Source organism: Enhydra lutris, unplaced genomic scaffold, assembly GCF_002288905.1.
Source record: "Enhydra lutris kenyoni isolate GAN:26980312 unplaced genomic scaffold, ASM228890v2 scaffoldscaffold24, whole genome shotgun sequence".
In the NCBI taxonomy this organism is placed as follows: domain Eukaryota; kingdom Metazoa; phylum Chordata; class Mammalia; order Carnivora; family Mustelidae; genus Enhydra; species Enhydra lutris.
Genome location: NW_019154108.1, coordinates 30,923,929 through 30,945,764, shown reverse-complemented (window position 1 = coordinate 30,945,764; position 21,836 = coordinate 30,923,929). Strand labels below are relative to the sequence as shown.

At 60.7% G+C, this 21,836-nt stretch overlaps 1 protein-coding gene across 1 annotated transcript in view; it reads left to right on the top strand.

Moving 5' to 3' along the window:
• The window catches only part of LOC111150685 (calpain 2), a 40,385-nt gene extending 19,085 nt beyond the window's left edge, over nucleotides 1-21,300 (top strand). The window contains exons 3-21 of the mRNA XM_022508235.1: nucleotides 2,377-2,495; nucleotides 3,643-3,776; nucleotides 4,658-4,826; nucleotides 6,007-6,090; nucleotides 7,311-7,396; nucleotides 7,947-8,021; nucleotides 8,475-8,635; nucleotides 9,987-10,156; nucleotides 11,432-11,443; nucleotides 12,026-12,237; nucleotides 12,969-13,005; nucleotides 13,728-13,793; nucleotides 14,717-14,774; nucleotides 16,285-16,349; nucleotides 16,979-17,047; nucleotides 17,755-17,833; nucleotides 18,759-18,875; nucleotides 19,104-19,162; nucleotides 20,448-21,300. Of these exons, the coding sequence (XP_022363943.1) occupies nucleotides 2,377-2,495; nucleotides 3,643-3,776; nucleotides 4,658-4,826; nucleotides 6,007-6,090; nucleotides 7,311-7,396; nucleotides 7,947-8,021; nucleotides 8,475-8,635; nucleotides 9,987-10,156; nucleotides 11,432-11,443; nucleotides 12,026-12,237; nucleotides 12,969-13,005; nucleotides 13,728-13,793; nucleotides 14,717-14,774; nucleotides 16,285-16,349; nucleotides 16,979-17,047; nucleotides 17,755-17,833; nucleotides 18,759-18,875; nucleotides 19,104-19,162; nucleotides 20,448-20,471 (1,796 nt within the window). The 3' untranslated portion in view covers nucleotides 20,472-21,300. The remainder of the gene's footprint in view (nucleotides 1-2,376; nucleotides 2,496-3,642; nucleotides 3,777-4,657; nucleotides 4,827-6,006; nucleotides 6,091-7,310; nucleotides 7,397-7,946; nucleotides 8,022-8,474; nucleotides 8,636-9,986; nucleotides 10,157-11,431; nucleotides 11,444-12,025; nucleotides 12,238-12,968; nucleotides 13,006-13,727; nucleotides 13,794-14,716; nucleotides 14,775-16,284; nucleotides 16,350-16,978; nucleotides 17,048-17,754; nucleotides 17,834-18,758; nucleotides 18,876-19,103; nucleotides 19,163-20,447) is intronic.
• The last annotated feature ends 536 nt before the right edge of the window (nucleotides 21,301-21,836 follow it).

Sequence of the window (21,836 nt, the reverse complement as noted above, 5' to 3'; positions counted from 1 at the left end):
ACCAAACCAGGAGGGGTTGGAGGGACCTGCTGCAGCCGCTCTTCCCAGGGGCTGCACGGCAGGTGTGGGGTTCTGGCTTCAAGACTCTGGGGTTCTGGCTTCAGGACTCTGCCTCTGGGGTCCTACACTTGACCCACTCTATCCACAAGCCTGTCATCCTCCACGTGTTGACAGGCCCAAAGTGCCCAGAAAAATCTCAAGTCTACTCAAGAAGAGCAAGACTCACAAGCACCTCCAGGCTTCCAGAGAAGGACTGAAGCCATGGGAGGACCTGAGGTCAGGGGACAAGGAGAGGACTGGAAAGGGGATCTCATGAGCCCAGGAACAGTGGACACGTGGTGGGTTTGCGCTCCAGGTGGGGACAGTGTGACACGGTCCACGTGGGAGAGCGCGATGCTCAGGAACGGCCGAAGCTTGCTTTACGACCAGGCAGCAGGCAGTGTGGGCTCAGCACGGGGAAGCCCCTCTGGGTAGACTTCCATGCCCCCAGTGGGGGCTGCTCGCCTCTTGCCCCATGAGAACTAGAGACTCCCACCGCCAGATTTCTCTGCAAGCTCCATACTCTGAACACGCCAGGGGTCTCCAGTTTGGTTCATGTCAAGGCCTACTTGACCCAAAAGGTTGTCTCGGAGATCTGACGGACTGAAACACCACACCTTTTAAAGTCTCGGTTATAACTGTTTAATCGTTGGCAGCACATTTAACCTCCCCAGCCATGTCCTGCTCCACTCTGACGAAGACACGTTCATGCACTGGGAGGAAGAGATGAGGTAATGACCAGAAGCTCCCAGGAGAGTAGCCCACACATCTGAGGGTCTCCACCAGTGAGGGCTGCTGCCTACACTGCCCTGGAGCTCAGGAAGACAGGTCATTGCATCACATGGCAGAAGAGTCCAAGGCAGATTGGGCTGCAGGTACGGCTTGATTCAGGGTCTCCAGCAATGCCTGCAAGACCTGGTTTCTAAACCCCTTCTGTCTCCCAGCCCCTCTTCCTCCAAGGTGTGCCCTTTCCCAGGCAGGCTGCCCCTCCCCAGCAGTAGAGCACCTGTCCACTCCTGCCAAAGCCCCCATAAAGCTCTCGTGGCACCTCACGTGCTGTGGCTGGGCCACAGAACCTTCTCCAGGCTGACCACAACAGGCTGGGGAATGTGATACTTGGGAAACCACAGACCCACGTCTGGAACTGGGGCAGGGTCTGCGCCACTGATGCCTCATGGACGGAGCGTGCAGCGTGGCTAGAATCTCGGAGGCACGCAGGGGGTTCCCGGAGGCGAGCAGGAAAGCCACATCTGCATGCCCAGCACCACTGCGCCCACCCGGTGAAGGAGCAAGGGAATTGGTTTGCCTGTGTCAGGTTCCAGATTGGGAGAGCAGAGCTGCCCGGCCCAGGCCTCCGAGAGCCGCACGCACGCCACCCGTCAGGACACAAAGTAGTCGACTGGAATCCGGAAGAGCTCAGTGACCTTCAGTAGCGCCTTCCCGAGCCCCGTCCTTAGGAAACATGAAGCCAGTGATGCCCATTAGCTCCTCCAAGGCCGTGTCCTGTTGCTACAGTGGGAAGTGGCAGGAACGCGCACACTTGTTCAGACCGAACTCAAGGTCCTCAACCTGCCCAGGGGGCCTGTGGCGGGCCTCGGCCTTTGGAGGTGAACATGAGCCCCTGCGACGCGCCGTTGCTGCCCACGGCTCACTGCCGAGCACTGAAGACAGTCCCGGTGCTTGCGTGCAGAGCACCTCCCGTGGGCGTGTGAGTGCTTTACCCACTTCACACACGTGCTCCCGCGACATCTGGGCCGTCCCTGAGCCGCAAGGGGGCACGGCGGCTCGGGGAGGGGCCTATCCGACTGTCCTGGTCCTTGTGCCCCGGCACGGTGCCCTCCCACCCCCTAGAAGTGACTGTCCATGTGCCCTCGCCCCTGGAGGGCAGTCTGGCCATGAGCCTTTTCTGACCCATGCGGGATGCGCAGGACAGCCTGTGTGGGACCTGCTGGTGGCCTCTGTGCCCTCCTCCCTGCCGACCATGTCCCTCCCATCCGCGCCACTGCATGTCCCGCCCCCAGCTCACCTGAGCTCACCTGTATGCCCTGTGCCCCCAGAAGCATGGGTACCCCATCACTCCAGGGCTCCTGCTGTGTCCTCCGTGGGCCAGGCAGGTGGCTGGGCCAGGAAGACAGCGCGGCTGGCTCGTGTCTTCCCACGAGTGAGTCCTCCTGCCTCCGTCCAGGTCACCTCCGCACTAAGGATGTCACCCAGCCCTACAACCCGCCCATCACATGGGGGCTCTGTGTTCACCTGCGTTCACCCCATCCTCGGCTTCAAGCTCCCAGGGGCGGACAGGGCGAGGCCCCTGCTTGGAGCCGTGTGCTGTGTTCCCAGGTGACTGCTGGCTCCTGGCGGCCATCGCCTCCCTCACCTTGAATGAAGAGGTCCTGGCTCGCGTTGTGCCCCTAAACCAGAGCTTCCAGGAGAGCTATGCGGGGATTTTCCACTTCCAGGTGACTTGATATCGGTGCAGGCTTCTCCCCAGTGGGTCCTGGGGGGCTACAGACAGGTCCTGGGGGCCAGGGATAGGACCCGGCGTTGGGGAAGGACAGGTCTTAGGGGATAAGGACAGGACCTGGAGGGCTGTGGACAGTTCTTGGGGGGTAAGGACAGCACCTGGGAGGCCAAGGACAGGACCAGAGGGCTAAAAGAGTTCCTAGGGGGTGGTAAGGACAGGTCCTAAGTGGGAGTGCTAAGGGCAGTTCCTGGAGACTAGAACAGGTCCTGGGAGCTAGGACATATCCTGGGGGCTAAGGACAGGATCTGGGGGGTAAAGTCAGGCCCTAAAAGACCAGAATAGGTCCTGGGGGTAAAGACAGGTCCTGGAGACCAAGGACAGGTCCTCAGGGGTAAGAACAGGACCTGGGGACTAGAAGAGTTCCTTGGGGGTGGGGGGTAAGGACAGGTCTTGGGGGTTGGCTAAGGGCAGTTCCTGGGGGCTAGAACAGGTCCTGGTGGGCTAAGGACAGGACCTGGGAGGAGTAAGAACAGCACCCAGGAGGGGTAAGGACAGGTCCTCAGGGGTAAGGACCTGGGGGCTAGAAGAGTTCGTTGCGGGAGGGGAGGTAAGGACAAGTCCTAGGAGTTAGGAACAGGTCCCAGAGGCTGGAATAGGTCCCCATGCTCAGCCAAGTGTATCAGACCCTTAGGACCGTGCTATTCTGTAGAAGGACTTGGAGAGGCTGCCTCAGGCTCCCTGGCCTGCTCCTGACAGGGGGCCCTGCCAGGATAGCAATAGGAAGCCTCTCAGAACAGGCAAGGAGGGAGGTAGAGCAGGCACTCGGGAGGTCATTCCCAAGTTTAGAAAAGCCTGTTTCGGGACATCTGAGACAAAATAGTGAGCTATTGCTTGCTGCCTCCTTTTATGCTGGTAAATGAGAAGTAGCATCCTTGAGAGAGCAGGAGACTCGGGGCACAGTCCGAGACGTGGGTCTGGGCTTGGAGGGAAGGACAGGTGCCTTTGCCCTCAGCTGCTCGGTGAGGCTGTGCCAAGCGGAGGAAGGGCAGCATCTCCTCCCAGGACGGGCTTGCGGAGGCCAGGGGTCCCCATGTGGCTGCTGGCTCCTCCCCCAGCCCATACCGTGTCCCCTGCCCCCCCAGTTCTGGCAGTACGGCGAGTGGGTGGACGTGGTCGTGGACGACAGGCTGCCCACCAAGAACGGGGAGCTGCTGTTCGTGCACTCGGCAGAGGGCAGTGAATTCTGGAGCGCGCTGCTGGAGAAGGCCTACGCCAAGTGAGTGACTGCGGCCCTCCCTCGGACAGCCTGGGTCCTAAAGTGGCAGGTGGGAGTCAAGGACGACTCTGGCCAGAAGTGGGGTCTCAGTGCAAGGAGTGCTTGCCTGGCGGGTGCCTGGCCATGTCGTGCCTGATCAGTGACCGTGCTCACCACGTCGCGGCCACATTAGCCACCCTTCCCACACAGGAATGGGTGTGGCACAGACTGCTGACCTTGAGGATAACCTCCACTTCCCAGACAGGTTGGGGACGTCTTTGTCAGCTAAAGACAGTGGAGTTTTGCCAGTGGGTGTTCCTGGCCCCTGCAGAGGGATGGAGAGCTCGGGAACTGGTGCAGAACGTATGGTGTGCCATTAGCAGTGGTTTGACCCCTCCCCAGCCCGCGCAGCCTGTCCTCCGCCAGCCCCATGGCAGCACCCCCCCGCAGACGGTCCCTCCCACCCTGGCTGCCTGGGCTCTCCGGCGTCCAGAGATGGCATCCAGCTGCTGCCAGGGAGGAAGGCCAGGCTCCCCGTGGCTGGGAGTCAGCGTCTGGGGCCTGGGAGCCACGTCTCCGTCACGCGCCCCATCGCGCAGCTAGAAGCCACAGGTTGTGCTGTGCATAGACCCTTTATCATTAGCGAGTTGGTGTGTTCTAAGCAGCCAAGGAGCCGGTTGGCCCTTCTGGGGACAAAGGAACAGTCAGTACGGGAGGTCAGACCTGATGACTGCCGGGGCCTCCCCCGTCAGGCTGCAGATTTGCTGGAGCCCAAGTCCCGGGGAACCTGAGCGGAGGGTCTCTGGAGCCCCCAGCCAAGGAGGCATGGGGTCGGGGTCAGGGCGGGAGGTCGGATGGGGGGGGCACTTTGAGAAACAGCAGCGGCATCTGTCCCCCCTCAGGGTCAACGGCTGTTATGAAGCACTGTCGGGGGGCGCCACCACTGAGGGCTTCGAGGACTTCACAGGGGGCATCGCTGAGTGGTACGAGCTCAGGAAGGCCCCTCCCAACCTGTTCAGGATCATCCAGAAGGCCCTGCAGAAGGGCTCCCTTCTCGGCTGCTCCATCGATGTGAGTGCAGGCCCCTCTCCCAGCTCTGGTGGGCCAGAGCCCATCCCCGTCCACCAGGAGGGGTGTCATCTGGAACCCAGGGGCGGCCAGCAACAGCCAGGCCATGTGGGGGACAGCTGGTGGGGCAAGGGCGCCTCTGGGCACCGCCAGCTTGGACCGCGGGTTCTGCAAGTCCCCTACCCTCTGCTGGTCCCTGGGGAAAGACCCAGTGCAGACACCTGCCCCTGGGGAGAGACCTGCATGGCCTGGAGCCTGGCACCCTTCCCCTTCCCAGCTGCAGGGTCTACAAGCCTGTGGGAGGCTCGGGAGGGGCTGTTCCCTCATGGTGGCCTTGTTGGCTAGGCCTTGCAAAGGAGGTGTGTACCCCCTCATGTCCCCAGGTGTCCTCTGGTTAGGGGCTGAGTCCACTCTCCACCCCTGTGCCACCAGGAACACGTTCCCCATGGGGACAGAGAGAGAAACCCCTGCTCTTGGGGCCAGAGTCTCTGTCTGATGTGCTAAAAAAACAAATGCAACCTAGTAAACTTGAAGAAATAATTGACTTTATTAAGTGTTCCCTGGGGGAGGGTCTTAGACTGCAGATGACCCCGTCTCCGGGGGTGGAGACTGGCAGTCAAGACTGCGTTTCTGGGGGTGCTGAAACTGTATCAGGATTGCGTGGCAGGCCCCGGCTGGGCCTCCGCCCATCGTCCTCTCTGCCAGACCGCAGGCAGGGATTCTGGCTTGTTCTGCAGACCCTGCTCTCAGCCCTTCTTCCCACTGACCGAGACGGACACACCAGCCTCCCTTCTTCCCCATAGTTGGGGGGAACGGGGGGCCCCCAAGGAAGTTCCAATAGAACAGGAGCAAATCCCGCAGATGGCCACATACACAGAAGTGTCCTCGGGGAACCCCGCAGTGGGGCCAGGCCAGACCACAGGCTCCGGGGCCACCTGATCCCGTCCTGGGTCTGTCCTGAGCCCGGGGCCACCGGCCCCACTCCAGGGTCCTGCGAAGGCTCATGAATGCCTATCCACTCACCAGTGCAGTGTTCTCCCCCCGGCTGCCCCTGCTGTCCCCGCCGTCTGAGAGCTGCCATAGGAGGCTGGCACTGAGGGCCTCGGTGGACCCAGGGGAACAGAAGGCAGAGTGGGGCAGAGCAAGGCTGTGCCCAGTGGCCTGACCTGTCCCATGTTTCCAGATCACCAGCATGGCGGACTCAGAAGCCATCACATTCCAGAAGCTGGTGAAGGGGCACGCGTACTCAGTCACCGGGGCTGAGGAGGTAAGGTGGACAGAGGTTTGCAGGGGGGCACCCAGAAGTGCATCTGGTGGGGGACTGCCTGGGTGGGGCTCGCGGTCTCACAGCCCTGCCGCCAAGCCTCCAACTCATGAGGCCCAGGGAGCGGGGCCGACGGTCCTGGAGCTGCTGCCGGCCAGCATCTGCCCTCTGCGGGCCGCGGGCCGGCTCGGGCGCTCTCCCTGCGGTCCACAATTGGTCCACGATCGGTCCACAATCAGGTCTGACTGCCTCTCGCCACCTGGGCGGCCTGGGCGCATTTCTCCAGCTCTCTGGAGAGTTCTCTCTCCCGGAGCATTCTCAGGTCAGAGAAATGGTGACGGTGTCCCCATGGGGCCGGCGTGGCGAGCCCAACGGCCCCCCAGCAGGTGCGCGCAAGCACATAGCAGCGGCTGTCACTGGTTACTGCACATGCTGGCGCGCAGCTGGCCTCGCGTCCCGCAGGGGACCACGCATCCTCTGACCCGCCTGGGCCTCCTTTTGGTGTTTGACCTTAAAGTTTGGTTTTACTCTCTGCCCACCCGACACACATATATCTTTCGATTCGGAGAAAGCTCAAGTCTATGGAAAAGCTGAAACAACAGCATAATACGAAACACCCAAACACTGTTTCCCTAGACTCGACAGGATTTTCCACGTCTGTTTTGTGTCCCCGTGCTGTTTTCTGAGCCATTTGGAAGTGAGTCACAGATGTCAGACTTGGCTCCTGAATGCGTCTCCCAGGAAAGAGACGCCATCTCACACGGAGCCGGTGCTGTTTTCCTGCCGAGGGAAATAAACATGAGTCCCGTTACAGCATCGAGTGCAGAGTCCGTAGTTACCCCTCCAGCTGCTGCCCGCCCTTCGTAGCAGCGCCTGCCGGGACTCAGATCCAGGCTGGGCGTCCCCTTCTGCTCGGCCCTCTTCTGTGGTGGGGGGTGGGGTGACAGCAGTGCATCCTCCACTAGTCAGGAGGCTCGGGGGCACTGTGCACTGGAGCCCCAGGCTCACAGCATCTGCCATGGGCTGGACCCCCCAGAACGGTCCACACCCAGCAGCAGCGAGTAGCCGGGGGTCCAGCCCTTCCCCCCCTCGTGCCCCCCCCCCCCCCCATAACACAGACCTGATACATCCTGGCTCATGGAGAGGGTGCTTTGGGACTGAGTGCCTCCAGGCCTGGCTTGAACTCCACATCCTCCCCTCTGCTACCCATAACCCATCTTCAGGTCGAAAGTGCGGGAAGCCTGCAGAAGCTGATCCGTATCCGCAACCCCTGGGGAGAAGTGGAGTGGACTGGGAAGTGGAACGACAAGTGAGCCGGGTGCCCTCCCCGGGAGGTGCGGGGGCGTCCAGGAAGGGAGACCGCAAGGCTGGTGGCTGGGCCGGGGCCGGGGGTTTGCCCCGGGCGCCAGGCCCAGAGGCCACGGGTCCCCACTCCCAGGGGCCGCTCAGGGCATGTGCCTCTCTAGCCAGTCTGCGTGCCTTCCTGCACACCCTGGGCTCCTTCCATCACCTTGTGGTGCACACCTTCCCTGGCGCAGTCACCCGCTGGCAGGCCTTCCCAGGGTGGGGGAGGGCGGGCAGGTGGCCGGTGCCTCCAGCTCAGCCACTCATGGGGTTTTTCGTTCCCCTTATGAGAGCTGCCACTTGTGGGCCACCCGCGCTCTCCCCTTCTCCCGACGATGGGTCGTGTTCTGTCTGCCCTCACCGCCCTGACCAAGGCTACGAGCCTCACCCAGCCGGGGGTGGTCTGGGCCCTCAGATGTGCCGGAGCGTGTCCCTGGGCCTGCACTCTGGGGTCCTGGGGACAAGGCCTCAACAGCACTGGCTTCTAACGCCCATCCTGTCCCGTGGTTCTCCAGCTGCCCCAACTGGAACACTGTGGACCCAGAGGTGAGGGAGCGGCTGACTCAACGGCACGAGGACGGGGAGTTCTGGTAAGGCTGCAGGGAGGGGGGTCTGCCCAGGGGCCTCTGGGGAGCTGAGCCAGGTGATGTCGTTGGGGCACGGAGGCATGGGAGCAGCTTTTGTCATAGTCCTTTGTTCCCTAGAAGACCCTGAATGAAACCCTTTTTCCTCCTCCCTGATTTGTCCCTCTCAACAGTGGGGTCTCAGAGCTGAGCAGCTTCATAGAGAAGCCCGTTCAGATCCTGTGGGAGAGACACTGCCTTTCTCCCCCGCAGCACTAGGATCATCCCAACACCTTAGGAAATGGGCCCTTGGAGAGCAGGGCTGGGCCCCACCACCACCGCTGCCTCCACACGGCCTGGCTCAGTGCTCAGAGCAGCCCGACCTCCGCCTGCTCTCTGTCCGGCCTTGGGCAGAAAATCAAGGTGTGTGTCCACGGGTTGTCTTGTAACCTGGGTGCCTATGTCTCCCGCTTCTGCCAGGATGTCTTTCAGCGACTTCCTGAGGCACTACTCCCGTCTGGAGATTTGCAACCTGACCCCTGACACGCTCACCAGCGAGTCCTATAAGAAGTGGAAACTCACCAAGATGGACGGGAACTGGAGACGGGGCTCCACGGCGGGAGGCTGCCGGAACTACCCCAGTAAGACCCCACTATGCCCAGTCCCGGCTCATGCCCTCGGCTTCTCTGTCCACGGGCAGCTAGGCCCCCAGGAAGGGACCTCACCCAAGGGCCCTAACACATAACACAGCCCACAGTCCAGGCCCCGCCTTTGGGGATCCCGGGACCTTCTGCCGCATGGGCCGGGGCCCCTCTCCTCGCAACGCAGACACTGAGTCCACAAGACCTCCAGGTTGGGCCTGAGGGACTGTCCCAAGGGGCTGATCAGGCCGTTCCTTGGGTCTTGGTGACCAGTTCCTGCGGCTCCATCTTGGGAGAGGAGGCTGCCCGGGCCCGCAGAGGTTTAGGGACCTGCCCTGGGCCATGAGCTCCCAGGGACTTGAGCACATGTGGTCTGGCAGTGGGGCTGGCATGGTGGGCCTCTCTGGGGCGGCAGGTCTGGGTCCTGTGTTGCAGATGAGGGACCCAAGGGCCCCAGTGGCATCCTAGGCCGTAGAGCAGCTTGTCCGGCAAGCAGACAGGTCGCTCCAGCCCGGAGCCTCTCATCCTTCACCTCAAGTGTGTGGCCTCCAAGTGGCGGTTCCAGAGGTGCTGGGAAGGCACTGTGCCCCAGCCACTAGGTCAGGGGTCGGCAAACTCTCTCAAGGGCCAGATGGCAAATTTGTGGGGCCATCAGGTTCTATCACACTCCCGGCTCTATAGCTGTAGCCCGAAGGCCATCAAATGAAGGGATACGGCTGTGTTCTAATAAAACTTTATCAGTAAAAACAGGCAGCCGGGATGCACAGAGCTGGGATCAGCCAAGCCCAGCCCTGGATGGTGCCTTTCTTTCCCCAACAAAGAGCTTTATCCTATTAGAGGGGAAGGCAGTCAGCACAATTATTCCGAATGTGATGAACCTCAGGTCCCTCCCGTAAATAGGTTTTGAAAGTGGGGAGGGCAGAGACACCATGGGGACAACAGGACAGGTCTGTGGGGACAAGGGACACAGAAAAAGAGGCTTAAGTTGTGCACAGGATGTTCCTGACCTCTGGGTTCACTGGAGGTGCAGGGGTGCGTGCCCCCTGCCCAGCCAGGCCAGCTGGGCAACCTCTGACTTTCCCAATCGATCATGGGGAGGGAGAGGTACCACGAGGGGACCGCTCAGCTCTAATGGCCTCTTCCAGAATGATGACCATCGGTCCCTGAGACCAGCCTGCGGGTGGGTGGGAGGGAGCAGTACAGAAAAGTCCCCACCATGTTTAGGCGAGCGCCACCGCGCCCCCTGCGAAAGCCCCCTGCCGTGCCCACTGCCCACCTCTGCTGCACCCCTGCACCCCTGCCTGGGGCTCCCGCGTCCTGAGTGACGGATCCCGGCCCCCTCTGGCCACAGACACCTTCTGGATGAACCCTCAGTACCTGATCAAGCTGGAGGAGGAGGACGAGGACCAGGAGGATGGGGAGAGCGGCTGCACCTTCCTGGTGGGCCTCATCCAGAAGCACCGGAGACGCCAGAGGAAGATGGGCGAGGACATGCACACCATCGGCTTCGGCATCTACGAGGTGCGGGCAGCATCGCGGTGGGGCTGCCCCCTCCCCTCCTGCCCACATCTCAGCCCTGAGACCCAGGCGGGACCCAGACAGGGAGCTGGACCGGGGCAAAGTGAAGCTTCCACGAGAGCCGGCATCTGGGCCCGGCCAGTCTCGGGAGAAGGCTTGAGGTCCCTGCAGGTGCTGAGCTGCTATCTGGGCCCCCACAGGCAGCTTCCTGGGTAGTCCACTTTATTTATAGGGGCCTCCTGCCTCTTCTGAGACCCTACCCCCAGGCCTGGCACCACTCTCCTTGGAACAAAAGAGACTTAAGAACAGAGCTTCCTGAACCCCATCTGGGAATACGGCAAGGGCAGGAACTGCTCCAGCGCCCAGCTGGTGGGAGCCCAGCCCGGTGCAGGGCCTGGGAGCAGCTCTGGACAGGGAACACTGGCTTTCATGCTGTCTCCCGCACGTCCTTGCATTTGAACCATGTTCAAGAAAAGCCCAGCTCAGCCATCTGGGGCTGGACCCTGGCACCCTCTCCACTCTTCCCTGCAGCACTGACCAGATCTGTTCCACTGGTGGGTAGAGTCCCCAGTGGGCCCCCCCGTTCCGTGAGGTCACCAGTGAGGCCACAGGGACAGCCTGAGCCACCTGAGAGGGTGGTGGGGAGAGGAGCCCACACCTGATAGAAGTCAGCAGCCAGGAGACATGGCCCTGCTTGCTCCTCACGGGAAAAGTGGCCCCGGGACACCTACCCATTTACTCACCAAGCAGAGTTGGTTCGATGCCATCATTTCAAACAAGGCTCATAACTCCGAGCCCCTTCGTCTCTGCAGTGGGAGCTGAAGGCTTCAGATCTGGGACGGAGTGACCCAGGAAAACTCAGACTGACACACTAGCTTCCCTCTACCCCCACCTCACGGGGATGGGATGCCCCCAGGGGCTCTGGCAGCGGCCAGGAGCAGATGCCCACTGCCCCCCAGCCCGGCGGCACCCCCTTCACTGCCCTGTCTGCCCGAGGGCACAGCACTGCTTCTGCGAGCCGGGGGCGGGGTGAGCCAGACCCGTTCCTGCGAGGCTCCAGGCCTCGGGTTTAGGCTCTGAGTCAGGAACAGTGTGAAGGGCTCGCCCGTGAGGGGCCAGATCGGGGCTTTGTTTTCAGCATGGGAATGCTTGGGTCGCTTGGAAAACAGCCACCTTGTGGACACAGTTGTGAAAGAGCTGCTGCGGGCGGACGGCACAGTCCGGCCTTCCTGCAGCCGCCCTGCAGGCCGAGTGACTCGTTCCCCTCTTTCCCTGCAGGTTCCAGAGGAGGTACGCCTGGCAGACGTTGGCACGGGGTCACCAATGGGCACAAGGCTTAGACCACCGGCTCAGGGGTCCTGTGAAGCCTGGGCAGGGGCAGGCGGTTGCGAAGGATGAGGCCCCATGCCCTCCCGGCCCTGGTGAGGTGGCTCAGGTCCCAGACCCTGCTGGTCGGAGCTCAGGGCCAGGCCTCCTGGGCAGCTCCACAGGACCTGTGCATGGTTTAGTTGTGTGGTCCTGGGACAGCAGGAGCCTCTTCAGAGTCCCCCAGTTCTCCTAAAACAAGCCCAAGGAGAACGAGGCACCCCACAGACTGTGAGATAGTGTGGGAACACAGAGGGAGGCCTGGATCCCCAGGCAGGCCCTGTCCTCGCTTCCATCTGTGTGGCGCACCACGCACATCCCCGAGCCCCTGTGAGGAAGCCCGAGGACCTCCACATGCAGATGGGGCCTCTCTGCAGAGCTGGGCACACGTGGGGCCCCTGCTGCACGTGCCTCCAGGTCTCCCCGGGCCACTCCTTCTCTGGATGTGGAACGACCCGACACTGTGCATCTGACTACCCCCCACCGCTGTTTCCGTTTGTCCACCAGATGTACGGACAGACCAACATCCACCTCAGCAGAAACTTCTTCCTGACGCACCGAGCGAGGGAGCGGTCAGACACCTTCATCAACCTGCGCGAGGTGCTCAACCGCTTCAAGCTGCCGCCCGGAGAGTACGTCCTGGTGCCCTCCACCTTCGAGCCCAACAAGGATGGGGACTTCTGTGTCCGCGTCTTCTCCGAGAAGAAAGCCGACTACCAGTAGGTGGCCTGACTGTCCCGCCCTCCAGGTTCCTGTGGCTGGTCCTGACCCTCCAAGTGTGGCTCCCAGTGTCTTGGTCTGGAACACCTGCTGCTGCCCGGGTTAGCAGGGGAGGTGGGGTCAAGAAGGACTTGAGTGTGTTGTCACTCGACGTCTCTGCGGTTCCAGCACAGTGGTGTGTGGTCAGGTTCACCATAACCACACGTAACCACACGGACTGACTGGCAAGCGCAGACCCCGTGGTCACACGGAGTAGTAACCCTATCCTGCCCAGGGTGGGCGCCAGTGGGCCCTGTCCACCTGACGCTGCCGCCAGGAGGCCTCACCTCACAGCGGCCACCGCCTGCACCATGTCTCTTCAGTTGGGTGCCTGATTGCAAGAGACGTAATCCACCTCAGGCAGCTTAACCAAAAGGGGATTTACTGAAAGACCACGGGGGCTTTGAATGGACGGGAAGCAGACACCGCAAACAGCCACCTGCTCCCTGCCCAAGACCCAGGACCATGTGTGCGAACTGCCGGGTCAGGCCAGCCATGGGCCTAATGGCTTCTGCCAGAGGCAGGCATGGCAAACCAGACTCTCAGCGGCCTGGCATGGGATCCTCGGGCCCAAGAAGGACCTTCTGACTCTTAAGTCCCTTCATTGTGGAGAGGGACTCAGCCCTGCAGGCAGCACTGGGCTCACAAACTACACCCTGGCCTCAGTGACACAGTTTCCTTCTGTCTCCAGGGTTGTTGACGACGAGATCGAGGCCAACCTTGACGAGGTACGTGCAGCCCCTAGACTCCCACCCCTGTTCTGCCGCGGACGACCCAGGGCCCAGAGCAACAACACAGGATCGCCAGGGTTTAGGACTTGATGCCCTCAGCTCCAGACTAGGCTCGGCCTCCCGCACCCGCGCTGACCACCATGCGGGACTCAGGTTTCCAATGACTCCCTGGCCTCAGTTTCCTTAATCATAAAATGAAAACTCTGGGCGACAAGGTTCCCATGGCCCCAAGGGCTCCAAGAGATTCTGTTGAAATACTGGTGACTGGGGCTCAGGGTCTCTGAGACCCACCCACAAGAAATTCAGAGTCGAGGGAGGACACTGCCACCCACAGGATGGGAGGCTCCCCTGCTGTCCCCAGGCCTGATAACCCTCGGCTCAGCGGCTTGTCCTGGGTTCCCAGGGAGAGACTGAACAGTCCCAGAGGGCCATTGTCACAGGCCTTCTAGAACATTCCGGCTAGGCTCTGCTTCTGAATCCCCACTAGTATAGATCAGAGAGGGCCATTCTGGTCGCAGGTCAGAGAAGACACTGTGAGGAGCTCACTAATCCCTCCCACAGAGTCGCCATTCCTCTCCTGTCTTCACTAGAAAAAATCGTTCCTTCATTCTTTGCCATTCTTCCCGTCAAGCCCATAACTTGGCCCTTAGGCCCACGGGAGGTGGGGGAGGCCCCCTCCTGGCTCTGACCCGCTTCCAGCCATGTGCCCCTCCTTCCAGATAGAGGCCAGCGAGGATGACATCGACGACGGCTTCAGGAAGCTGTTTGCCCAACTGGCAGGCGAGGTGGGTGTCTCTGTGGGCTCTGCCATGTGCTCTGGTCGCTGCAAAGGGAGGGACGGTCTCATCCTCGAGGAGACTCCAGTTCAGAGGGACAGAGGAAACCACAGAAGCAGAGAGGAAACACGGATGGAACTCAGGCTCCCGCCCACGTCCTGCCCACACCGGGGAGCTGCCAGCTCAGATCAGCTCTGGCCCCGTGTTCCTCGTGGTAGGGTTCCTGCTCTCATCTCTCCCACTCCAGCTGGGACGTGGGGCTCAGACCTTATCCTTGATTTTTCACAAAGATACCCGGGGCGGGGGTAGGGTGGGAACAAGTGTTTCAAATCTCTACTATGTTGATTGAGGGAGCCATGTGGGCCTCGGGCTGCTGTCAGCTGCTCCCACTGGTCCAGAACCTGGTGCCTTCCTCCGTCCTGCACAGGAAGCCGGCCCACCCCATCGGAGTGCAGCAGGTGCCCCCCGCATCCCGGTCTCTAAGGGACAGAGACATTTCCCCGCAGGTCCAGTCATACACAGGCCCCGCCCCCAGCCCCAGGAGGCAGAAGGGACCACGGCCAATCTTGGGGCTTGGTACCCCCCCTTATCCAGTACATGTGCATGCACAGAGGCACCTGAACCCCCGAGTAGTCCTAGCCACAGAAAGAGTGCTGGTCCTAACCAGCTTTACAGGAAGCCAGGCCCGAGTTTCATAGGGGAGGACGGCCTGTGGGGCCACACGTGCTCATGGAGTGGAGGGCTTACCCCTATACTCTCCAGAGCTCAGAACTGTGCTGGAAGTCCACCTGGAGCAGATGTACCGTGCGGTCTGGGGGCGTTTGAAATGCGCATTACAGACCCTGCCCTGACCCACCTAGTGCACCTGCCCCAGAGCGGGCCTTCAGGGTCCTGTGCCCCCCGTGTAACCACGCTCTGCTTCATGTCCACAGGACGCGGAGATTTCCGCCTTTGAGCTGCAGACCATCCTGAGGAGAGTGTTGGCCAGGCGTAAGTGCCCTGCTGGCGCTCCCTGCGCCCTTCCACCCCCCTCTCCTGCAGCAACATCTGTGCCCACCCCCATTGCACTGGGTAGAGGAGTCTCTGAGTGCCCCGATGAAACAAAGTACAAAGGGTCCAGGTGGAGGTCAGAGGCCACACCCCAGTTCCCACCACCGGCAGGCTGTTGCTCGAAGCTGGGCACATGACCCCAGGCTCTTTCCTCGCCCATGAAGTGGGTGGGTGGGTACCTAACTTCCCGGAGGGGTGCCGTGGGGCAGCCCCTCGGAGGAGCAGCTGGTAAGGAGGGCTGAGTCAGCCCCACCCACTGGCCCAAAAGTACCCAAGCTGTGAACCCCGGCTGTATATAGTGGGGTTGCGGATGGAGTCCACATCTCCCTGTGTAGCTGGGGTGCAAGGACAGAGACCATCTTAGACTCAGACCACCAAAACAGTCCATAAGCATCTCCCCAGTGTGCGGGCCCAGGAGCCTCATCTGACTTACTGTTTGAGCCCATGAGCCAGACTGGCGACTCCAAGGCTGCGGTGGTGGCAGTCGGGTCTCCTGGAAGAAAAGGGCAATGCAGGAGAGGGGCCTGGGGCAAAGCCGGAATACCTCCCACGGACCTTGAGGCTCGTTCACCCCAAGTGTGGCCCAGCCTCACGGGACGCGTTTCTTCCCCATTGATTCATCCTGAGAAACACGGCTACCCCAGAGCCCCTGAGAGCCTGGATGTCACTGTGTTTTGGGCAGCAGCCCCGTGCACCGCCCAGAAGCTGGCCTAACCCCCCACAGGAGCAACCTCTCTAGAAGTACCTGGGCTGGTGGGGTTGCCCACCCCAGAGCACATGGACAGTGTGCCCAGCTCAGGAGCCGCACATAGCTGGTTCCTCCCAGGCAGGCCGGGTGAGGACAAGAAGCTGGTGTTTGGCCTGGAGGCTGCCAGGCACGAGTGAAGTCACAGAGCTGCTGAGGCATGCGGCCCTCAAAGCTGCCTTGTTCCCACACATACGGAGGCTGGGCGGGCAGGGAAGAGCCAGGCCGTGCCGGGACTCAGCCTCCCGGGCCGCCCACTGATCCAGGCCTCCGCCTGGGGCCCGTGGAGGGGTTTGTGCGCACAAGGGCAGCTCAGAGACAAGCTACGTTGCAGCATTTGCAAGGATATGACCAAGGACAAGTCTCTCGTGGTCTGTGACAAGGGTCTTGTGACAGGGGTCTCTGGCCAGCCACCAGTCACTGCTGTACCCCACTCTCCTAGTGGGCCACAGTGGCTCTGGAGAGTGTCTGGTCCCCGGGCTTCTCAGTCTACACGGACACAGGCTGACATAGCAAATACACGTTCCTTTCTGTCTCCTCTGACCCCGCAAGCCCCCTGTGCCACTAGAAGAGGGTGAAGTGGCCCCTGTCCTGGAGGCACACACAGGCATTTCTGCCCTGGGGGGGTCCTCTGGACAGCACAGCCCCCCACCTCCCCCCGCCACCGCCGACCCAGGGATTTCCCCATCATTCTTTGTCTTCTAGGCCAGGACATCAAGTCGGACGGCTTCAGCATCGAAACCTGCAAAATCATGGTGGATATGCTGGACGTATCCTTTCGTGTTGCGGAGCACAGTCAGGGCGTTGAGCCCCTGCCCGTCCTGCTCAGAAACCCCCATAGGGAGCTCCAGAAGCCCCAGCCCCCTGCGCAGGCAGCGGGAGATGCCCACCCGCTGGGCCCAAGCAGCTCAGGCTGGTTTCCTGAGGGGCCCTGGAAAACCTCACCCGACTGTCCTGTTTCTGGCGTGAATCTGTTTTTCTCTGCTCGTGGGTTTTCTCTCTAGTTAAAGGCACAGGGAGGCCCGCTGTGGGCATCTCTTTCCCAGGGCCACCCGCCCACCTGCCTCACTGCGTTCAGGGCAGGGATTGGGCTGAGCTGCCAGAAGTTTGGTCTCCCGGGTTCCCAGCACCTCCTGTCCCAGTGACCCCCATGAGGCCCCAGAAATAGTCTCAGAATCAACGAAGCACCCCTGCCTGTCACCTGACAGCCTTCTCGGCAGGCTTGGGGCCCCCACCAGGCCCTCCACCAGCCCGTGGATGCAGCTCTGGCCCCTGAGTGCCGCGTGAGGTGCTTCAGCTGGTGCTCCCCATAACTGTGCAGAGGGCACCACGCCATCCAGTGACATGCCCGCATGATGCTCCCCAGGGGCCTTCCTTAACCTTCCTTAACGGCGCACAGTCAGATGGCAGCGGGAAGCTGGGGCTGAAGGAATTCTACGTTCTCTGGACGAAGATCCAAAAGTACCAGGTGTGCCCCTGGGATGGAAGGCAGGGCGTGTGGCTCCATATCTGGGATGTGTCTGGGAGCACACCCTCTGTGGGGGCAGAAGACAGGGCGCCGGGTCCGTGTCAGGCCGTGGGTGCTGGTGCGCCCTCCATTGGGACGGAAGGCGGGGCGCCAGGTCCGTATCAGGGACGTGGGTGCTGGTGCACCCTCCATGGGGACGGAAGGCGGGGCACTGGGTCTATGACTGGCCGTGAAGGCAGGTGCACCCTCTGTGGGGGCAGAGGGACATCCCCAGGAGTGGGGAGTTGACCCCCAGAGGCATGATGGGCAGCAGGAACAGCAAGGACCAGCCTCTGCCATGGACCTAGTCTGCTCCCACCCTCCCCTGCTAGTGGCCGGTAACAGGGTCACCTTCCAGCTGCCCTGAAAGTGTCCTCAAGAGTCTGTGCAGCCTCTTGTCCTTTGGACTTTTGACACCCCAGGCACAAAGGTGACTTCACAACACGGGTCCACCGTGGCTGGCTAGTGGACCGACACGCATGTGTACAAGCCTGCTCACAGAGAGAGGTGGACACTATTAGCTATTTAAGGCAGAAACGGGGTGACTTTCCGAGGCCAGAGGAGAGGCAGAGCTGGCAAGCTTCATGCCCTCGCGGCACACAGCACACGCTAACTCGTCACCTGCTGGCTTCGCATCATGGTCTTTGTAACTGTTTTGCTCATTCCAGAAAATTTACCGGGAAATTGACGTGGACCAGTCGGGTACCATGAACTCTTATGAGATGAGGAAAGCCTTAGAGGAAGCCGGTAAGGACTTGGTTTTGTGTAGAACATGTGAGCACTTACTCTGCATTGAGGCAGGTGCTAGCTCATCCTTTCTGTCCATCTCCCTTTTAAAAGCGAACTGGTAAAATAAAATGCCCGCTGTGCCCTCGCAAGTCCAAGTTTCCTTCCAAGGGCCTGGCAGGTCGAGCGGGCAGAGCCAGTTTTCAGCACACTGGGCCCCCCACCCCGGGTAAGTCCCTCACATCCAGTGGGCATCTCCACTCTATTGGTTGGGATGTAATCCTTCCACAGAGACCCAAACAGCCATCTTTCTCTCCCAAACGGTCCAAGTGCAGTACCTCCCTTTCCTGCCTGACCGCGCTGGCTTGCCGCCACGACATTCTGGCCAAAGGTGGACAGGGGAGGGAAAGACAGGCTCCTTGGCTTTCAGGGCACACGTCCCCTCAGCGGGCTGCAAGGCACGTGGGGGACATGGGATCACTTTCACATAGCCGTGGCTCATTAGAAATTCTGCTGCTGTGGAAAGGGCGGGAATTCACACTACTTTGCGATAAACGGTTTCTGCCCCGTGCATCGAGAAGAGTCTAGTCTCCAAGGTGATTCTGAGCTAAACAGACAGGAGATGAGGCACGGGCAGCCTCGTGTCAGCCAGTGAGGAGCCAGGCAGGGCCGGCGAGCAGACTGCACTCCAGAGCAAGGGCAGGAGGCACCGTCTCTGCAAAGCACGAGAGTCCCCCCCAGGAGAGCGCCTAGGAACAAAAGCAGTTGTTGTGATCTGAAGGGTCACTTCCACGGGGGAGCAGGTACAGGCACCGGAGCAGGTGCAGGCATGAGAGCAGGTGCAGGTACAGGCACAGGTGCAGGAGCAGGCGCAGGTGCGAGCACAGGCACGGGAGCCACTTCAGGCACCATCTGATGCTCAATTCGAGGCTTCATCCCACCGCAGGCTTCAAGCTGCCCTGTCAGCTCCACCAGGTCATCGTGGCTCGCTTTGCGGATGACGAACTCATCATCGACTTCGACAATTTTGTCCGGTGTCTGGTTCGACTGGAAACGCTATTCAGTAAGTGGCCCTTCAGGGGAAGGCCCTTCTCAGCCCTGCCGGGGTGAAGGCAGCCCGCCCTTTGTGTCAGGCGAGATCGCTTGAACCAGGACGTATCTGCAGTTGACGATGAAGATCCTTTGCCACGGGGACAGAGGGCAGGAGTAATGGCTTGGGACAAACGGGGAGGAGGACAGTATGGTCTCTGTTCCGCCTCGCTCATGGGGGATGGCCCTTCTTCCTCCGCAGGGGTTTTTAAGCAGCTGGACCCCGAGAACACTGGGACCATACAGTTGGACCTCATCTCTGTAAGTCCGTGGCTCACACGCCCCTCCTTTAGGGGGACGGAGTGCTGGCACCGGGACACAGGGACCCGTGGCTTGGTGGCTGCTTACTTCAAGCCGCACCTTACCGGTCTTCGGGTCTGTGGGAGACAGCCTAAAAGTGGCTGTAAGGTCCCACCACGCACTCTCACTGGCAGCCCCGTCCACGTCTCCTGTTGACCCTCCTATCCCCTCCTCCCACTGGCTTTGCTTTGAGTAGGCAGTGGAAGAGGGGGCTGCAGGATGCCTCGTAGGAGAATGAACCGCTGACCAGCACACCCAGGAGGCAGTGTTCATGTAACAAAACCCTTTGGAGGAAATTCAAGCAGGTTTGGGAAGATCTGTCATGCTTAGACCAGATCCCCCTTTAAAAACACTCCCAGTAGTAACTAAGCTTGGGGGATGTGTCTGGAGCACCCACAATGCCCACCTGGGAGATGATCCTCAAGCCAAACAGAGGGGGGACACTGGTTCCCTGGAAAGCGAAGTACTACGAGGTGTTCTCTGGCCATCCTGATGCCAGAACATTCTCTCACCCCCAGGAGGAAGGTTACACCTGTGCTCCCAGGCCGTACATTTCCTCTGCTCTCAGGGGAATGGAGCTTGGGGCAGCCCCAGGGCTGGGCGGGGGGCTAGAGCTCCCCAGGAATGACCAGGTCCCATGTACCAGTGAGGAGTGAAGTCGCGAGTGGGATGGGTGTCTACACTTGGCCACTCCTTTCCTTGCACTTGAACTCTGGAGGAAGCCAGCAGCTTAGTAGCTGTTCACCTGCTATGAGGTGCTGGGAAGGGCTTCAGCCATCTGAAAATCTGTTTGAGCTGGTTACAAAGAACATTAAGTTGCTTTTCCAACCATACATCCCTGGGGAATACACCCGCCCTGAGGTCACAGCCCACAGCCGAGGCTCTCATGTTTGCTAGGACGAGCCACCGTGCCATGGGGAGCCTGGCAGAAGCCAGGGGTCCAGGCCCATCCCAGACCAACTCGATCAGAATCGGACCCAGATTGCCCACTTTACTCCAACAGAGAACAAGGGCCAAAGCCACTGGTTTCGGGGATAGCCACAGGCCAGACGCACATGAGCCTGATGTTGCGTGGCCCCAGTTCCAGGTCATGGTCCCCTGGCCTGTGGCATCAAGAAGCCGCAAGCCTGTACGCGGAGGCCCCCACCCTGGCTCAGCTTTGTGGGCGGCAGTCGGGTCTCTCAGAATAAATAGCCTTTCGTTTTGCCCCCGGTCTCTGAGCTGATGGCTGTTTCCTTCCTCACAGTGGCTCTGCTTTTCTGTCCTCTGAAGTCCTAACCAAGCTGCCTGAAGACAATCAGCGGAGCACTAGGGCTCCGCAGAGGAACTTTTTATCTGGACCTTGCAATTACGGGAACATTTACTTAAACGGATGATCATAGCTGAAAATACAGATGCTTTTTGAGGTAGCAGAACGTTCAAACTTCAAAGTCGAAGATTTGCATATCATATTAAACGCCAGCAAGTCGCTTCACCCTGGGTGAGCTGAAAGGAACCCTGGAGTCCGCGTACCGTACACACTCCTGTCCACAGCAACAGCCGACCAGGGAGAGGGCGCAGGGAGGGGTTTTAACAGCTGTCCGCGCGTGGAGTCTGTCTCCGAGAACAGAAGGTTCCTGCTGGGAATACTGAGCAACTTCAGGTTTAAAAATGCAGTAGTCCGTGCCCCCAGAGTAAAAGGGAAACCAGGAGGCATCGCGGAGCGACCCAGAAGGCACCCCTGTGTCTTGTGGGTCCCTCCAGAGACCAGCCTTACGTCAACTCGACCGGTGACCTGTGTGTCTGAGCCCAAACCCTGAGCAGTCTGGTGTCACATGGGGTGTGTCCCAGGTGCTGAAGGGGATCAGCTCTGGCTCAGCTACCTGAAGCATGCACCAGCGCAGGGGCCCGGGGTCACGGTCAAGGACAGAACCAGCGGTTCTGTTACCTGGATGTCACCCCTGCCCTGCTTGTGCGTGGAGCCAGGAGGGAAGTGGCGTGGGAGCTGGACCCCCGACTCCACCCCGGGACAACGCTAGGAGCTTTGTGCAAGTATCGCCTTGTTGCCTTACCTTCTCCCACACCTGCTGTTAATAAAGAGTGGCCCAGACCGTCCCGCACAGTGCTGTCCTTCCTGGAGGGCCTGCCAGGGCTTTGTGCCCACACTGGTCCTGGCTTGCTACATCTGAACTCCCCTCGTGACAGGAACGTGCGCGACTGTACAATCCGGAAGCTCATAAGTGGTCTCCAAGTAGGTGGGACTCTAACCTGCTTCTGGTCTCCCCTGAGGAGGCCCAGGCAGGCCTTCAGGCGTTGGGATGTGACAGGGGCTGGCAGAACAGGCACGGAAGTCCCGGGGGGATGCCAGAGGAGTGGGATGCGATGGGACTGGGAGGGGCATCTCCCAGACTTGGCAAGGAGGTGCCCAGGCCCTACGTGCAGGCTGAGGGGAGGCAGGGAGGGTTGGCGAGTATCCTCCACTCAGCAGCACAGGCCAGGGTGCAGGATGGAGGCCTCTGAGGCCCAGGCACGTGGGGAGAGGCCCAGGCAAAACCACGTCCGTGCTGCGGACTCTGGCCCTCTGCGCCTGCCCAGCTGCCCCAGCTCACCCACTCACTTGGCACTGTCCAGTCCCAGCACACGGGGAAGGTCTATG